At 36.2% G+C, this 18,443-nt stretch overlaps 2 protein-coding genes and 1 long non-coding RNA gene across 4 annotated transcripts; 1 reads left to right on the forward strand and 2 right to left on the reverse strand.

The window, feature by feature from the left end:
- The first annotated feature begins 4,679 nt into the window (after nucleotides 1-4,679).
- On the forward strand, nucleotides 4,680-8,160 carry LOC148868751 (LOB domain-containing protein 16-like). Its single transcript, XM_088973674.1, has 3 exons — nucleotides 4,680-4,815; nucleotides 7,061-7,341; nucleotides 7,456-8,160. The coding sequence occupies exons 2-3, from the start codon at nucleotides 7,288-7,290 to the stop codon at nucleotides 7,885-7,887; spliced, it is 486 nt and encodes a 161-aa protein (XP_088829800.1). The 5' UTR covers nucleotides 4,680-4,815; nucleotides 7,061-7,287; the 3' UTR covers nucleotides 7,888-8,160.
- Nucleotides 8,161-8,552: 392 nt separating this feature from the next.
- Nucleotides 8,553-11,733, reverse strand: LOC148868752 (uncharacterized). 2 transcript variants are annotated; one of them, XM_088968784.1, is made up of 3 exons: nucleotides 11,221-11,733; nucleotides 9,058-11,098; nucleotides 8,553-8,966 (listed from the first exon to the last, which is right to left on the reverse strand). In XM_088968784.1, exons 2-3 carry the CDS (start codon nucleotides 10,979-10,981, stop codon nucleotides 8,845-8,847), a joined length of 2,046 nt encoding a protein of 681 aa, XP_088824910.1. In that variant the 5' UTR covers nucleotides 10,982-11,098; nucleotides 11,221-11,733; the 3' UTR covers nucleotides 8,553-8,844. The 2 variants fall into 2 exon arrangements, with proteins under 2 accessions (XP_088824910.1, XP_088824909.1); XM_088968783.1 differs by having other exon boundaries at nucleotides 9,058-11,733.
- Nucleotides 11,734-13,842: 2,109 nt separating this feature from the next.
- LOC148868753 (uncharacterized) lies at nucleotides 13,843-15,717 on the reverse strand. Its single transcript, XR_016108300.1, has 2 exons — nucleotides 15,085-15,717; nucleotides 13,843-14,362 (listed from the first exon to the last, which is right to left on the reverse strand). It is a non-coding gene; the product is annotated as an uncharacterized LOC148868753 (long non-coding RNA).
- Between the last annotated feature and the right edge of the window lie 2,726 nt (nucleotides 15,718-18,443).

Raw genomic sequence — 18,443 nt, forward strand, 5'->3', positions numbered from 1 at the left:
GTTGATCAATCTGATCGAACCAACCTAAAAAGAGAGTATCTATATTAAAGAAATATGAGTGGACAAATTTGTCCTTACAAAAGAATTAAAGAATTTGCACATGCATACTAAAATACAAGAAAGAAAGATAAAATTACATAACTACCCTCCACCACCCAAGTGAACAAGCACAAAAGAAAATAAATGAATAATAATATCCATAAGAGAGCTTATCCTTGGATAATTGTACTTTTGGAAATGAAAGAGGTACTCATAACAGAGTTTTTCCTTGGATACTTGTAATCCCCTCCCTTTTTAGTTATAGTTTTGGGATTGCAAAGTTGTTACATTTATCCGTTTCAGATCAGATATTGTTACCTAAGCACTTTCTATCATGAGGATCAGTGAAATTTGATGCAAAAAACTAAGTACAGGGGTTGTTTGGATAGGCTTTTATGTATTTTATACCCAAAGGTCAAAGCACAACTAAATGACAGCAAGTGCTTTTTTTTTAAGACCTAGGAGATAAGCACAGAAGAGTAGCACAATAATGTTGTTTTTTTTTTCCCCCGAAAAACTCATGACTGAACTTACATGCCTGATCATAGAACTTTGACCTGGAATTATTCTTTTGCTGTCACAATGGTGGATTGGTTTTTGTCCATGTAAAGTTAAAAATTACTTAGCCAATTCAGGAGCTGAAACAGCTATTACTGCTTTAGTCTTTTAAGAGTTGAAATGATAAGAATACGTTCATTATGCTCGGATCTGCCAACATAAATATCTCTTGTGGTCTTAGGCCAAAAACTGCCCATATGCATAAATGGGTAATTAAGATGAAAATTTGTGCATTGCACTGTATTTCTAAGATGTTTGCCACATGAAAGGTGAATTTATTTGAAAAGTTTTTCCTCTAGTAACTTACTGATCAATTCTTTGTGCCCAACTGATGGAAGGTGACCTAGACGCCTCATAGTAGGAATTATACCATGTCCAGTTTTTTCACTTTGCAGAGTAAAATTCTTTGCGTATATACATCAAGGTAATGCATTGGAAACTTTGTTTAGATTATTATATAGGCTATAGCATATTATAGGTTTGCTTGGGGTAGTCCCAGTGTTGTATGAAAGCATTTGGAGCTTGTGAGTGCTGGATAGTTGTTCCAGACAGAGCCTGGTGCCAAATTTCATTGTTGCATATGGTTCCTTGGAAGAGAAGAAATAACAGGTACTTCATCAGAAGCAATTTTTCTCTAGCTTTAACTAGCCTCACTGTATGTGTTGAGGTAAGGCTGCGTAATCTGTCCCTCCCCAGACCCCGCATCGGTCGGAGCCTCGTGCATTAAGGGATTCAATGGATCAGGCTATTCAGATTGAATTTGGGCTGGGCTGAAGGTTGTGGCTGCTCAGCACAAGACTACCACTTGTTAAGCAGGTTGAAATGTTGAACTTACCTTGAACATATTGGATGGACCCACTTAGGGATTCTTTGGTAAATGGCTTCTTAATGTCCTTTCAATATACATAACAAATATATTGAGGAAACCATATCCATCCAATCAGAGGGACTTTCTTTAATTATTTAGTGATGCAAATGGATTGAATTCAAATTGGATGTGCCCAAATTTAAGTTTGATCCTTTATTAATTTAATATTCAGATTTGAATTGGGATCATATCCATCAGATTCGGATTGGATTTGGATATTGTGTATTATTAATAAGTTGTGTTCAGAAATTATCAGATATTATTTTTATTAAAAGAATCACTAGAAATGAGTTTAGTATTGTAATATCATGGATGAGATAATCTCAAAAATTAACTGCTATGAGATGATCTGCCAACGGGTTTTTGGGTGCAGCATTAGAAGATGACATTGCTAGTTGATTTGACTCTAGCAGCGAAGTTGGGTAAAAAAGAGATCATTATTGCTTCACATTGTGAGATTTTACTTAAGTGTTTCAGTGACAAATCTATCTGTATACCTAGCGACATCTGGTCGGTCTACTCTGATATTTTGGCCGAGCAAATAAATTTCTTAGGGATTAAATTCGTCCATGTGAGGAGAGATGCCAATGACTCAATTAGGTTGCCAGTGTCCTAAGGGAGAATGGTTTGTTAGTCCGCCTCTTTAGCCTGAAAATGTATTAAAGACTTTGTTGTAATGGCCCTACCCCGCCCCCCCCCCCCCCCCCAAAAAAAAAAAGCGACAATGATGATTGCATTGGTACTTGCTGTGGGAGCCACCCATCAAGATGAATCTGAATCATCCAATCAGGGTTAAGAAATGTTTCAGGCTATTTGATATGTCATCATTCTTGCATTCAAGAGCCCCATCCTGAAAAAACAAAAACAAACCAGATGTACACACATTTATAAAAGTTTGTAAAGAGGGATAATAGACACTCATGTATCCTACATATAAAGTAATTTTCTGGACATATTTCCTCCAAAGAAAAGTACGACATGATCCAAGAATAGATTTGCACGCATGCAGTGCGAGTTCCTTTTGGTGGTGGTGTGGTGAGGTTAAAGGGTTGGATACCGCTAAACCTGCTTTTTTTAGTTGGTCCATGCTTGCAGTCCTTTTTCAGTTCAGTTCCAGAATCTTCTGTTTTTCTTTCCTCTTCTTTTTCCCCTGTTTTTAGTAGCCCTGGCCCCAAAAATAAATAATGTTTATACACAAGCGTACAATCCTTGGCATGAGAAAGGGCATTGACCCCTCAGAAAACAAATGCGTGCGGATGGAAGTATGGAACCCATCCAAACAGAATATCAGTCCCCAGTCTCCACTCTCCAGTCCCATAATTCAAGAAGGTGGCTCTTAGGTGATGGGATCTGCCCCTCACAAATGGGCGCCTCACTGCATGATAGGATGTGCATGTGAGGCACCAGGTGTGAGGAGCAGATCCGGCCCCAGCTCTTAGTGGTTCTGCAGAATGTATGTATGGACATTACCCGCGATGGGACAGTGCCATCATCTCTTGGCAAGCCCACTCACAGAACCAATTTGACACAAACAAGGCAGAAACAGATCCCCTACTCGTTTCTTCACACATTAATTAATGCCCCCAATCCCCCGTCTGGGATTACAACTCCCCCTCAGCTGAAATTACAGCCACCTCTTAGTCTATTAGTACCCCCATAAACCACATCCTGTATGTGGATTTGATATCAATCCATGATTAGGATTCAATCCACCCCTAAAAATCTTAGTTCCACTATAGGGGTGGATTAAACAGTTAAAACCCCTTTTTATTTCTGCCTCATCACTCAGCCTTGCTGCAACATAATGATTGAATCCCTGCTGAAAATGAAGATTAATTTAAGGGATTATAACAACTTTTGGTCCTTAATATCAATAAAAATAATACATTTAAAAAAATAAAAAATGGGTTAACTTTTTTAAAAATAATATCAGTGCAAAAATACTGTTCATCTTCTTCTTCTTGCAACCCATTCATCGGCGCCTCTGCCTATCTCCGCCCCCTCCAGCAACGTTATCGAAGGTGGGCGGAGGCAGAGGTGGTGGTGGTGGTCATTCCTTTGCCCAATGCCGCCACCTCCGCCTTCGTCTCCTGCAATGTTGCCAGAGGTGGGTGGAGACAGAGGCCGCGGCGAAAGTGCTAGTGGTCATTCCTCTACCCTACGCCGCCACCTCCACCCACCAATTCCACCGCAGCCTCTGTCACTGCCCACCTCCAGCAACGTTGCCAAAGACGAAAGCGAAGGTGGGTGGAGGTCGCAGTGTTGGGCAGAGGAATGACCGCCAATGTCGCCTCTGCCTCCTCTACTTTCGCCTACCTCCAGCAACGTTGTCGAAGGCGACGGTAGGCAGCAGTCGGCAGCGGCAGACGGTGGCGGTGAATTGATTGCAATAGGAAGATGATGAACAGTATTTTTTCCTTGATATTATTTTTAAAAAGTTAACCCATTTTTTTAAATATATTACTTTTATTGATATTAAGTGTCAAAATTGCCTTTAACTGCTATAATCACTTAATTTAGTTTGCATGGGTTAAGTTGATTTTTTTTATTAATTTCTTTATTTATATGAACACCCCATTTTTCAGAAAAAAAAGGCATCTATTAATACTCTGTTTGGTTTGATCCACATAGGTTAATGGCTAAAAAGACAAGCTTGAACATTTCTGCAATCCAACCAAAGCAATCAATTTCCTCAAAATCCATAACCATATAATGCATAAGCACTTAATGCGTGCAAATGTTAATAATAAATTATCCATTACACCTTACGAGGGAGTGATTATTCAATTAATACGCTCTCATTCACTAGTTACAAGATTGAAACAAGAACAAATATGAACTTGCTTTATTTTCAGTTCAGCACTGAATGAATTACACCTAAGTGTATGAAATGACAGTCCCGATTTCCTAGTAACTCAATTCTACAATCTTCTCTACTAACCCAATAAAACAGTGCCACATGTCTCTAAATATCTTTAGAATCCTAACTTGTGCAAATAGTTAGCAGTTATTGTCCTTCTGTTACACATCTTTTCCTAAAAAAAATCTTTTTTTTTTCTTATGCACGATTTCTTTGTAATTCCTCACCCTCTCATTTCTGATGTTGCCAGAATTTGCTATATTCATCGGACAACAAATTTTTGTCACCTAACGTCACAATTTTTCTCACTACAATCATCTCATTGTATATATGCTAATTATGATGATCCCATCTAAGATGCCTTCTGAACCTCTCAAAACCCTTCAAATATAAGTAAATCTCGTATTCAATATGTATGGAACTCCCAGCTCCAATTTACGTTGAATCTTCATCAATCTTGTTAACAACTTGTTTTGAACAGGTTAAAAAGGTAGGCATCCCCTTCTTTTTCTTGCTTTTACTTCCATTTTCATCCTCTTTGCTTTTGCAACTCAATTGAGTATACACACTATTGCTCTGTTTTTTGCAACTGAAACAAGGCAAACTAGTTCATTACCGGTCATCCCAAACTCCATTCATCCTTTGAATGGAAATCTACCACTGTATATGGAGGCTAGTAGACAACTAATTCCAAGCCTAGAATCCAAACCATAACAGTTCTATTATGAAACTCATTCTGCTCACTTTCAGACCAGAACCTCCCTTAATTGATCTTTGATGGTGATTTGCCTTTCCATTGAGTAAATCTTGGAATTCCATTGTGATTCCACTGAGCTCACATTTAGGTCAAGAACGCCCCTCTTCATTTCAGTTTTATCTTTTTAGGCATTCCATGGGCCGAAGATAACATCGAGCAGAGAAGAGAGAGGCAAAATTATGCATATTATTTTAAGGAATACATGTCTAACGGAGGGGTAATAACACCGTCCATGTTATTTGCAAAGTTAAAGACTCAAAAGAGGTTTAGGTACTGGTAGCATTGTTTTATTGGGTTAGTAGAGAGGATTGTAGAATTGAGTTTGTAGGAAATGCATGCGCTATTAGAGTTCAAGAAAGGACCTTTTTCTTTTTGCACTCTTGTAATATTTGAAGGAATGATGGAGAATGACATTTTCATCGTTAAACTCGAAAGGCTCCCATCCTCCCAAAACCCTATATCTACATGCTTTTCAAGTCAATATAAAAGCCTTTCTGAAATGACAGAGAGAAAGAAGTCTAATTAGTGAAATGAAACTTTAAGCTTCTTGTTCACTCCTTTTCCTGTCTTCTTCTCCATTATTCTGCATTGAATTTATGCTCCAAAGAATTCAAGTGAATGTGCAATCCTCTGGGTACCCAGAAGCCATAAACTGTTGTTAATGGCCATGGAGAACTCTCTCCTCTTCCTTCCGGATGAATTGAATAAGCCTTCTTTTCCTGGACACAGGAGGGGGTGGGGTCCATGACCATGACCATCAACCCCATATTGTTAATTAATGTCCAACAGCTCCACCCTATTAAACTATGAGTAGAAGTGCAAAATTATGGGGATTGGACATATTCCTAGACAAATAGACATTATGAACCAAACCCTCTTCTTCCTCTATCCGATCCCTAAACTTAGAAACTTGCGCAAAGCAGTAGAAAGGTTTGTTATTTGTTAGCTAAAAGAACAGGATTCGGCATGTTCATTTGACTTGAATAATTGCACAATAAACCAATGTTGTCATTCTGGGACCAGACAATTAAACAACCATTTTGGTGACTAGGTGACAGATTAAAAAACAGATTAAAATGGTCCTAAGTCATCTTTTAAAGCTATTTCATGTACGTCAAAGTAAGCTTGAAACAATAAATATCAGGGGGTATAACACATTAACACATACAGATGTCAGTCCCAGGTATGACAGAATTGCAACATACGTATCAATCTAACCATTTGGTCGGTGTATGTAATATGTAAGCTCTTGTACATGATTTTTCTGTAGTACTCTATCAAACCTTCAGTTGTTGATAGTCATCTTTTTTGGAAGGGATTGTTAATTGTCATTGTATACTTAAATTCTCCAGACATTAATGAACCCGTGATCTTACTTAAGGGGGAGGATGAACTTGAATCGTCTTCAAAACTCAATTAGAATAGCTTTGATTTGCTAGCTAGCTAACATTCTAATCTCTGATCATCAGCTATATGTGTTTCATACTTTTTCAATTCATTGCACTCTATATTGCTATAGGGGCATGAGCTCTGTTATAATTACCAAATAAAGGGAAAAGGAGCCCTGTACTTTCCTAGGCGATGACAATGCTGATGATTTAAGGCGTGGAGAGTTTAAAATACTGGTCCGGAGCAATAATTTCTCGTTTTGAGTACTTCTTGCTTGAATGTTGCATCCAGTTCTCTTGTTTGGTTGTGAGGAATCTCAATGAATAAAAATCCCTTTTTAGGCATGAATCAGGAAAGGTTACCTGTTTTGTGAATGACCCATGTAGGCCACCAAGGAGACCCACCAGGAGTAGAACTTACTTTTTGGCTAAAGCAGTAATATAATGCTCCTTCTATCAAAAAGGAAAAGGAAATTTTAGCATTAAAATCAGGCACTTCTAGCTCTAGCCTCTAGGGAATGGTATATATAAAGATACAACTCTAGTAGGCAATAAGCATTTTTCTAATCAAAGGTCCTGGACAATGGCAGGAGTTGGATCATCATCATCATCATGTGGAGCATGCAAGTTCTTGAGGAGAAAATGCAGCAGTGGATGTGTGTTCGCTCCTTACTTCTGTTACGAACAGGGAGCTAATCATTTTGCCGCGGTTCACAAGGTGTTTGGAGCGAGCAATGTCTCCAAGCTACTGTCGCACCTCCCAGTGCACAACCGAAGTGAAGCGGCCCTCACCATCTCCTATGAAGCACTAGCTCGTATGGGAGATCCTATATATGGTTGTGTTGCACATATCCTAGCGCTCCAGCAGCAGGTTATTTTGCTCTCATCTTCTTTCTTACGCTTACATTAATTACAATCAAAATGATATCTCTGGACATGTATATATACAAGCTTCATCAGTTGTTTATACTTCAATTATTTGCAGGTGGCTCATCTTAAGGAGCAGATAGAATTTCTGGGGAATCAAGTAGCATGCCTTGCTAATGATGCCACGCCTGTTAGTCGTCCAAGTTGTCAAGCTCAAGCAACTACTGAAACGGCCAACTGGTTCCAAGTTTCTTCACAACGAGACACCATGGATGTACAGTATGGTCTCAACCACCAGCCTCTGTTCGATCATAATCCGTCACATGCAGTGAAAGCCAGTACTACTATTGGCACTGTAGAGATCATCAATAGTGAAATGAATGCTCAGCTTCCTCCTTTGTATATGCTAGATAACCAAAACTTGTACTGCCACACTACTACAATTTCGCCAAATGGCTTGGAGAGACTGTCGATAATGGGGGTGCAGCAAGAGATATTGCCGAGTGAGCCATGGTTTGACAGTCCCACTTATGCAGAATACAAGAACTAGAGCACCGTTCAACCAACCGCCACTGGGTTCGTAGCATTGGAGATGCACTATCAGCGAGATATCTTAGTTCTTAGGAGTTGAGCATCGGAAGGATATTAAAAGAAAATAGTCTGTTGACCTTGAGTTTACAGAGTTAATTAGTCTTGTAAATTAAATGTAAAAAAGATGATCCATCGAGCATGGTGTTTGGTATGGTTCCAGAGAACCAATACTGGTGATCCTTGTGCTCCTGAGAAGTAACAATGAAATTTTAAGTTTGAATACACGAGAATCACTACAGTTGCTTCTTATTGAGCAAAAAAAAAAAACAAGTAACGAAAGCAAGCAAATTTACTTTCAGCTCAAAACTCGTCCTAGTACTCATTCGCTCTGGGGAGCAGAACTTGTACCGAAGAATATTGTGGATGTAACCCTGCAGTTACAGTCTGAACTTGTTGGGTCAACCCGGCCGGAACATTGAAGTCATTATGACTGTATTTCAAATTGAACTCGCTTTCTTGCATCGATCAGTTTGTTAAATTGCATATTGTCTGTATTTTTCAGTTGAGTTTTGATCATCTTACGTAAATTATCGGTTAATGATTCGTGAGTTACTTGCCGAATCACCAATGCGATGACTTCGTTGATGCATACGCAACGCAGAACATTTCCAGTAGCGCGCGGAAGAAAATCTGAAAATGACTTGCAATCCAAGGATTAATTACAAGAATTGATCTCATACTCTCAAGTCATATCTTTCTGACCCATTTGAAGAAGTGAATTTACATAATTAAATTTTATTATTAGAATTAGTAAGCAAGTTCCTATTTCTTTTGATCATTGCAGACACATCTCTCATGTTTGGTCGCTCTTCAGGGATTTCGCTTGCACATGATAAACCAATGTTGATGACTGAAACCAAGCAGTCCTTGTTCCACAGATTGCAATCTTCCACCAATTCAACATCTAAGATTTCCACTACCTGCAAACATCACTGAACATCTCGTTCGTTGGTCTCTTCCCAGTGAACAACTCAAGCAGAAGTATCCCATAACTGTAAACATCACCTTTGGTTGACACTGTTCCTCCCAAACCATACTCTGCAATTCAAGATGACAGTACAGTATGATAACCACAAGTGACCCTTGATGAATGAAAAAACAAATAAATAACTCAATTATAAACAAGTACCTGGTGCAATGTAGCCAATTGATCCTCTCAACCCAATAGTGCGGCTGCTTTGATGATGATTTGAGGCAGTCCCATGAAGCATTTTTGCAAGTCCGAAATCCCCAACATGAGCAGTCATGTTTTCATTCATGAGGACATTACTTGGTTTGAGATCACAATGCACCACAGGAACTTCACAATCGTGATGCAAATACTCCATTGCAGCTGCAACTTCTATGGCAATTTCCAACCTCTGTTGTATATTTAGGGGCCTCCTTTCAATCCCCCACCCTCTTGTATGATGAAGCCACTCCTCCAAGCTTCCACTTGACATTAATTGCAGAACCAATGCCTTGAAGTCATTAGTTGAACATGCACTCATGATCCTTACAAGGTTGCAGTGCCTAACGTTCCGCAGAGCTTCACACTCAGCAAGAAAGCTCTTGGAGGCTCCATGCTGATCCATGTTAAAAACCTTGATAGCAACCGGAGTTCCATCACTAAGAACTCCCTTGTAAACAGACCCAAAACTCCCTTCTCCGATTAGGTTCTCTGAATCGAAATTACTGGTTGCAGCTCTGAGATCGTAATATGTATATAATCTGTGGGGATCCTCAAAAGAAATGATCTCAACATCTGTAGATTTGAGTTTTGGCTTCCTCTTCCTGTATAACAGCAAGAAGAAACCCAAGGCCATGAGTATGAAAAGCCCCGCAGAACCCATTGCAAGTCCTACGACCAGCTTTGTTTTCCATCTATTAGAATGCGTTTCAGTGACAACACAATCAGGTAGCCCTAGTATAGGAGCACCACCACAGAGCTCAGAATTGCCGGTGATAGATATGGCAGTTGAATTCAAGAAGATACTTCTTGTGGGTACCTTTCCTTGAAGATGATTGCCAGAGAGGTTCAAGTTCTGAAGGAACTGGAGGGAAGCTAGAGACAATGGAATGGAGCCAGATAGATTATTGGATGATAGGTCCAAATACCGTATACCTTTTAAGTTGGTCATTGAATCGGGAATTGAACCTAGGAAAGAATTGTTGGACAGATCAAGATACAAGAGATTAGAACACTGCCCGATTGTAGTTGGAATTGTCCCTGATAGCTTATTCTTGGAGATGTCAATACCTTGTACTATTTTCAATTTTCCAATTTCTGAAGGCAAAGAACCTGTAAGAGAATTCCATGATAGATTAAGAAGAACCCCTAAACTTGGATATCCAAAGATCTCCTTAGGTATTTCTCCCTTTAGCTCATTGTGAGAGAGATCCAAAGTCTGAAGATGCTTGCAATTTGAAAGGCCTGAAGGGATTCTACCTGTTAATTTGTTTCTACTCAAACCTAATTCATACAGCCCTGTCAGGTTTTGCAGAGATTCAGGTATGGGCCCCGACAAACTGTTCATCTCCAAGAAAAGTTGCTGCAGATTTTGCAAATTTCCAATTGTAGAAGGAATGTTCCCGGTTAAGGAATTCGATTCTGTAGACAACATTATGAGACTATGTAGATTCCCAATTTCTTTTGGTATATTTCCTTGAAGATGATTTTCACCCATTACTAGCAGAGAAAGCTGAGTTGTGAGATTACCTATCGAGGAGGGAATAGGACCAGTGAGTTGGTTTGTAGCAACAGAAAAAACTTGTAGAAGGGTGGAACTTTGCAATGAGGTGATGAAATCCAATCCGTTTTCACCGTTGCTTACCAAACCATTGATCTCGAGATTCAGAATTAAAAGATTTGGAAGATTCCAGAGCAGGGGAACCTGTCCTGTGAATTGGTTGGATGAGAGATCAAGTCGTTGCAGGCTTGAAGCATTGGAGAGAGATGCGGGGATTGGTCCTTGTAGCAAGTTGCCACCCACAAACAAGGTATCTAGATTGGGTAAAGTAGAGAACAAATTGGATGGCAAATGACCTGAAAACCTGTTCTTGGCCAAACTCATGATTATTAAAGATGAAAGGTTGTATAGAGAGGTAGGAATCTCACCTGAGAGATTGTTATCAGCTAAGCTTAATTGTAACAAGAAACGGAGCTGACCTAATTCATTTGGAATGAATCCCTGTAGATTGTTTGAGAGAAAGATGAGGTTGTTAAGAGAGGAAGGGTTTCCAAAGGAAGAAGGGATTGAACCCGTAAGGTTATTCTTTGCAAAAGTCAAATCTCGAAGGTTGGACAGCATACCTAATTCTGGTGGGACTGACCCGTGAAACTGATTATCAGACAAATCAAGAAGCCGAAGCTTAGAACAGAGGCTAAGCGAGGAGGGTATGGTTCCATGGATGACATTGGAAGCTAGAACGAGCGTCTCTAGCCGAAAGAGCTTGCCCAAGTCTGTAGGAAGGTAACCGGTGAAGCTATTGTTCTGCAAGTCGATTAGGCGGAGGAAAGAGAGAATGGTGATGAGAGGGGTGATTGTTCCGGCAAGAGTGAGATTCCCGAGGGCGAGACCAGTAACTCGTTGCTTGCTGGGATTGCAACAATTGCAACAATCTAGTGCCTTTATGTGGACATGCTCTAAAGGCACTAGATTGTAGGCGGGTAAAGATGATACTCTCACAATATATATTGAAAATATGGACTATTGATGCAAAAGTTACCATAACTAGAACATCTCATAGCTCTACTTCACATTCTAATCAGATCACAAAAACTGCAACGCGCAGAAAAGAGACGTTTCATTTGCTTACTCAATTAGTGAATAAAACTGCACCTGTTGAGGATGCTTATATGATTGTTATGTGGTTTGGAGAAAAAGGCTTTGAAAGATGTGACAAGGTGTGTAAAGCATATGGCATTTGGTCAATTATCTATTGCATTTGAGAGTATGGAAATTAAAAATGATAATGCTGGCTCTCCTTGCATAAACCTTGATAGCACATGCAAAGATGTTGCTAGCACCAATGCTACTTCTATAGATGGTGGAATGCAAAAACAAGTGAAAGGATTTAAACACAAAGTGACCACTGTGCGCTCTTCAAAGAGGCAAAAAAATGCTTTAGAAAAAGCAATAGTAAAGAAGGCAAAGCGGAAGAAGAACCAATCGATCAAAGAATGCTTATTCATCAAGCAATGTACATAGGTTTTTCTTTTTTTTTTTTTTTCTCAATTCATCTAATCGATTTATACAAAATTTTAATCAAGTTTTTATAATTTAGAATTCTAGAGATGGGGGGAATCTGGATCATGTGTCTAAGGGGAATATGATGAAGATAAGGACACAAGAATTTAACCAACCTCTCTTATATACACAGGTATTAAGGTTTGGTTATATCTTCTCTTAGAACTTGATGTTTTTGGTATTAAAATTCCTTTTCTACAGGAATCAAGGCTTGGGGAAAATAGTGAGGCTATTATAAGTGATCCATAAACTACCATTGCAGGTAGGTCATTTTCAAGTAAAATATTGGCACATTCATGTGGGATTTAACCATTTCTAGTGGATCTCATATGAGTCAAATGATGATTTTGTATTGAAAGAATTACATGTCAATTTTTCTTTTATATATTGGTTAAAATGGTATAATTATTTTTTATAGAGCTTATCAGGGATTGAACCATACCAACAGATACCCATGTGCCATTACAGTTTAGAAGAACAAGATAAAAAATGAGTGACAAATTTATAGGTGTATATTTTCAACTATGTCAATATCCATGTTTGATATATTTTCTTTGTCTTTTTCATAGTTTTTATTGGCTTCTTCTCACATTTCTTTCTCTTTTTTTTTTCCAGGCAAACTTGGACTTTGGGGGGTTTTTTGTTCACAAACAAAGCCACAGTAATTGAATCGCTTTAAGCATCTGGTGCATTTTGGCTTATAAACTCAAGAGATAGTAGTATTTTGAATACTAAAGTGAATGATTAAAGAAAAAAGTTAGTTATTACAATTTAACTGCCATTGTAACATGGGGGGCGTCTTGAAAGATGGTAAATCAAATCTATTTACTCCCTTACACTTTTTAAAATCGCTATTGAGTATCATTTTTCTTATAATGATTTGATATTAAAGATGCCAAGATTATATTGGAACCTTATACCATATTATTTTGTACCTTGAATCCCAAAATATAATCCTTTAATTTTTATTATCAAAACAAAAAGTCATTTCTCGAATTAGTTGATCCACTTTTGTATTTAAATTGTGGTAATGCAATAATTCTAATTTATGGATTACTGTTAAGAAGTGTTCTAGCTCCTACTTTGATGTATTATTTTTAGTAGCATTATAGTCATTTATTTGGAATTTTGAACAAGTAGAAAATTGATTAATTCTATGAGAAATTACATAATTTTGGAACAAACGGTATGTTATTTTGCACAATTAGTCACATAGTGGGTTAGCCTAGGGCGATGAACGAATCAACTTTCCATGTGCTCTCATAATGGTTAATTTAAAATTTTGAAACCATTATTGTATCTAAGGCCCAATTTGGAAAGAGTATAAATGCAAAAATGTACCGTACAAATACACAAAAAATCATACAAAATACAAGATTTTGCACTCTACATATTTGTATTTGTACTCCTTCCAAATGGAGCCTAAGGAATGAGGATCTCAATTTAGATCTAAAAATTTGTATAAAACCTATTCTCATTGAGAAAATATATTAGGATGAATTTGGAGTGGTGGCTTGGTAAAAGTGTTAGTGTTGAAAAAGAACAATCACTCAAAACATTCATTCCATTGGAGCAATAAACCATGCTAGTAGTTTGTTTCTAACACACCTTTGGAGTTTTTCCATAATTAAAGCAACTTGTAATAAGTAAGTATACTTTAACAACCAAAACTAATATCAATCAAAGTTCACAAAATGGATGGTCAATATGATTCCATTCCAACTTAGTGATCTAAGGTCACCTTAACTACATTGGTAAAATAAATTAACTGCCATACTTTATGAGCATACATTTGAAAATTTACTACTTTAAAAACCACTACCATTATGACAAAAACTATATGCTTCCCAAACCGCTTTCATAAAGTTGTCCTCTAATACTGATATTTCCTTCTCAAATTGTTCTAGAACCTCTCTCTTCAATCCACTTTCTTATACTGGGTTCATTTATCCATCTATTTGTTGCATGTGCCAATTCAAACACCTAATCAAAATTATAAGGGACACCCCATCCAAAATAGTCATATTTTCTACTTGCATAGATGAAGTACATCTTGTCTTTTATTATCATCTTTACTGGATATCTTTGGTGTAACATTTGGCTTGTGTGGACAATTGCAATGATGGTTCACATATTTCAGCACACATGCTTCAGGACTTGAAGAAATCTGACTTGTAAGCACCACTTAGCAAATATTCTTACCTGCTGTGCAAAATAAAAAAGAATAAGATACAACTTAAATTTTAAATTTGAATATCTTCTACAAATGCCACATATCAGACAAGCATATGCATTGTTGTTTATTTCCGGTTCAACTTGTTCAAGTTTTAGTTGGATTAGATAAAGCAACCATGGGTATACTAACAGATCTAGTAACTAATAAACAATAGTTTTGCCCATATTATATACTCATACATTATTTTCTTCTTGGCACAAAACTTTCTGAATATGATGTTGGATGGATATGAAGTAAATGTTTCTCAGAGCACTATGATTAAAAGTCCCTATCTCCTCTTCTAGAGCAATGTTTCTCAGAGCACTTGGGTAAATAAAGTCATTGTATGAGAGCTCTCAATCGATTGGAAATATACACCTAACTAGTGGTTCTGTTATTCTCTGGGTTGAGATTAATGTAAATCTTGGGCATATGTTTCAATGCAGATATTGGTGTTGGTCGGTTTGTGAGCCATCCAATTAACCAGTCTAGCATTTCCATTTAGAATTAAAAAAGAAGAAATAAGCGAAATGAGTGTTATCCATTAAAGAAATAACAACAAGAGACGTCTAAAATCCAACAAAAGAAACTTAGGGAAATTGGCTTACTAGTACCCTATGCTTTCAACTAGAAACAAATAAGAAACAAATAGGGGGAATAAGGTATAAGTATAAATTAAACAGAGAACTTAGAGAAGTTTTGAAAGACTTACATGTAATAGCATCAACGAGAGTAGAATGATGGTAGTTGCAAATGCCGGGGATAATCGGATTCCAATAAGTTGAAAATCGGATTACAAGTTGGGAAGGTAAGGTTTAGAGAAGTGATTATGGTTTCAAATTTTTAAACGGTGACTAGTGTTCAAAGATAAAGAGAGAAAAGTACAGAGATGCAGAGAGAGAATAAGGTTCAGAATATATTCCAAAATGCAGAGTTAGAGAGCAGTTCGATGAAATCAATACGAAACCCCCAAGTGATTTAAAATATTAACTTAAAAATAAAACATTTTTTTAGAGAGCAGAAAATCTTTTTCATTAAAAGATTCACCTATAGTAGCTTCAATGAGAGCAATACGATGGTAGTTGTGAATGTTGGAAATAATCGGATTACAAGTTGGGAAGATAAGGTTCAGAGAAGTGATTAGCGTTTTAAATTTTTAAACAGTGAACATTGTTCAGAGATAAAGAGAGAGAAGTTCATAGACGTAGAGAAAGAATGAGGTTTAGACAAGAATGAAGGAGAAATGAGGAGATGGTGATTGGGATTTCAGAGATGAACAATATTTGAAGACAAAGACAGGGTTCAGAGACGAAGAAGAGAGAAAACTATTTTTGAAATTGAGTTCGAAATTTTTTTGGGAGCCAACAGTGGGGCTTAACACCCCCCGTTGGTTCCCCACACATGTCAAAGTGTTTTGGGCGTGCATGGACAGGTGTTATCTTCTCATGCGGTGGTCAGCTATGTTGTCATGCAAGCGTGGTCAGCAGATCCAGACTCGCCTTAACCAAACAGGTTTTAGGCTGTTCAAATCTTAATGCAAAAACTCAATGCATCTTTTGACTGTCAGAGCTATAAGATCTTTCCAAAAAGACAAGCCGAACGACCGCTAAGTTTCAAAAATTAAGTAAAAGCATCAAAGTCAATATGCTTGACTTTGTGCTTTTTAAAAGTGTTTCACTTTGGGATTGCTTGAGGATCACGTAACACCTAAAAGTGATTTCATAAAAGCTCAATGCACTTCTGTAAAAGTTTTTTTGTAAAAGTAATTTCATAAAAGTGCTTGTGTAAAAGTACGTTTATAAAAGTACTTCTATAAAAGTGCTTTCATAAAAGTACTTCCGTAAAAGTTTTTTTGTAAAAGTGATTTTATAAAAGTGCTTTCGTGTAAAAGCACTTTTACAAAAGTGCTTTTATAAAAGTACTTTTGTAAAAGTGTTTTTATAGAACTACTTTTGTAAAAGTGTTTTTATAAAACTACTTCTATAAAAGTGATTTCATAAAAGTACTTTTATAAAAATGCTTTCATAAAAATACTTTTCATAAAAGTACTTTTATAAAAGTGCTTTTATAAAAATGTTTTCATAAAAGTGCTTTCATAAAAGTGATTTTATAAAAATATTTTCATAAAAAGTGATTTTATGCTATTTTCAATTTTGATCAATTTCAAATTGGACAAGGGTTTGGCCTCATGATCGGATTATTGGAAATTTGATTTAGGTCTAATTCAAACCAATAAGAATATGCACCAATTTATTTTGGATTGGCCCAATCCAATAATTATAATAGACCCATCCAAATCCGACTTGACAAGGTTTGGATCAAATTGGATCCAAACCAAAACCAATCGATTAACACCCCTAGTGACACCCTTTTACCATTAATAGAAATATAATTAAATACTAAAATAAGTCATTACAAAAAACAATAAATTATTAAATTAATAGTAAATAATTAACAAACTAATAAACTCATTAAATAATTACCAATAATAATATTAAATAAGAATAAAGTAATATGTTAGAAAGTTTATTAAATAATTAAAATTATAAATAATAAAAAAATATTGAAATAATTAAGAAAAATAACATATGTCATATAAAATGTTGAATTAATAGTCAAAATAATTAACCAACTAATAAAATGATTAAATAATTAAAATATCATCAAAATAATGAATAAATAATCAAAATGTATGAAAATGCTTAAATATTTAATCAATTTTTTAATTAAATGTAAAAATAGTTAGCCTACTAATAAAATATAACAAAACAATCAATATAAAGAAAATGATTAAATAATTAATGAAAATTAAGGTGGCGTTTGGAAAGTCTTTCCGCACATTCTTCTAGGCTTCAACAAACTCACAAGATCAAAACTCAGTCTTTTTCCATTTGATAATCAAAAGCTGGAAAGATAAGAAGGCGTTTGGGTAGAAAGACCCAAAAAGACCAAAAACGCCAAATTCTGTGAAGCTTGAAATGAAGATTTCTGGTCTTTTGCATGATGCATAACCTCTAAACACGTTTTTAAAAGCCCAACAAACTGAGCTGCTTACCAAATGGTCTTTGTCTTTAAGGACAAGACTCCAAAAGATCAATATATCTTTTGGCCATCTGGGCTGATAGAAGATATTTCTAAAAAGATTTACCAAGCAACACCTAAATAAAATAATGAAATACTTCAATAATTAACAAAAAATATTAAATTATTTTCTATAACAAATAAGTAATTATAAAAATAATAAAATATGCCACATAGCAAAATTATGATATGATCCATGTGGCACTTTGTTCGTTTCAATACTATAACACCATTTAAGCTTTGTTTGTTTCACTATGATAACCCTTTCTATCCATTTAAGCTTTGTTTGTTTAATGCCCCGTTTGGGGGAAAATAACCACCCTTTGTAAGTTGCATCAAAACCCTTGTGTGATGATCGTACAGAGGGAATTCCAAAATGGGTGGTAAACATTATATTCATGTTTTTAGCGATTAGAATTCCAAAAAAAAAAGAAAAAACTTTTGTTTTTTTTTCTATCATTTATAGAATTACAACAATCTTATTTTCTCTGTTATGTTAACTTCTCATTTGAGTTTGTTTTATATTTTGTTTATTTTAGCAATCATAAAAAAAAATAGAATCAAAATATATTTCTTACTAAATTTTCTTTACGCAAATAAACAAATTAAAATATTATATAAAAAAGTTTAATGATCGATACAAATGGAACTTTTTTAGGCTCTATTTGCCGGCAGTGCAAATATGAACCAGATACAAATTTTGCAATTAATTAGTTTAGTTTTACTTTTGTTTTCTTATAACTATGATTTGTGCTCTTATCTAATACAAAATGTGTTATTTGTTATTATTTTTTTGTCTCACGCTGAAAATATAGGTTTTGTACCTCATAAACTGATACAAAATTTGCACCACCTTCATCCTACCTCAATTGCCTTTCATATAAAGTGGTGATCCCACCATCTTTCTTCCTACCTCATCCCCAACAATTAACCATCCTCTTACGTGGGACCATGCCATTTACTTATTATTTTCACAAACAAATAAGATAA

Source organism: Nelumbo lutea, chromosome 2, assembly GCF_056320005.1.
Source record: "Nelumbo lutea isolate HS-2025 chromosome 2, American lotus-T2T, whole genome shotgun sequence".
NCBI lineage: Eukaryota > Viridiplantae > Streptophyta > Magnoliopsida > Proteales > Nelumbonaceae > Nelumbo > Nelumbo lutea.

What these genes read in the sequence shown, in the direction of transcription:
- LOC148868751 (XM_088973674.1), top strand. Translation starts at nt 7,288, where the DNA reads ATGGGAGATCCTATATATGGTTGTGTTGCACATATCCTAGCGCTCCAG. An exon ending in TCCTAGCGCTCCAGCAGCAG is followed by an intron (nt 7,342 to 7,455) that starts GTTATTTTGCTC and finishes AATTATTTGCAG; the next exon opens with GTGGCTCATCTTAAGGAGCA.
- LOC148868752 (XM_088968783.1), bottom strand. Translation starts at nt 11,218, where the DNA reads ATGCTGTCCAACCTTCGAGATTTGACTTTTGCAAAGAATAACCTTACG. An exon ending in AATTGGCTACATTGCACCAG is followed by an intron (nt 8,967 to 9,057) that starts GTACTTGTTTAT and finishes CTTGAATTGCAG; the next exon opens with AGTATGGTTTGGGAGGAACA.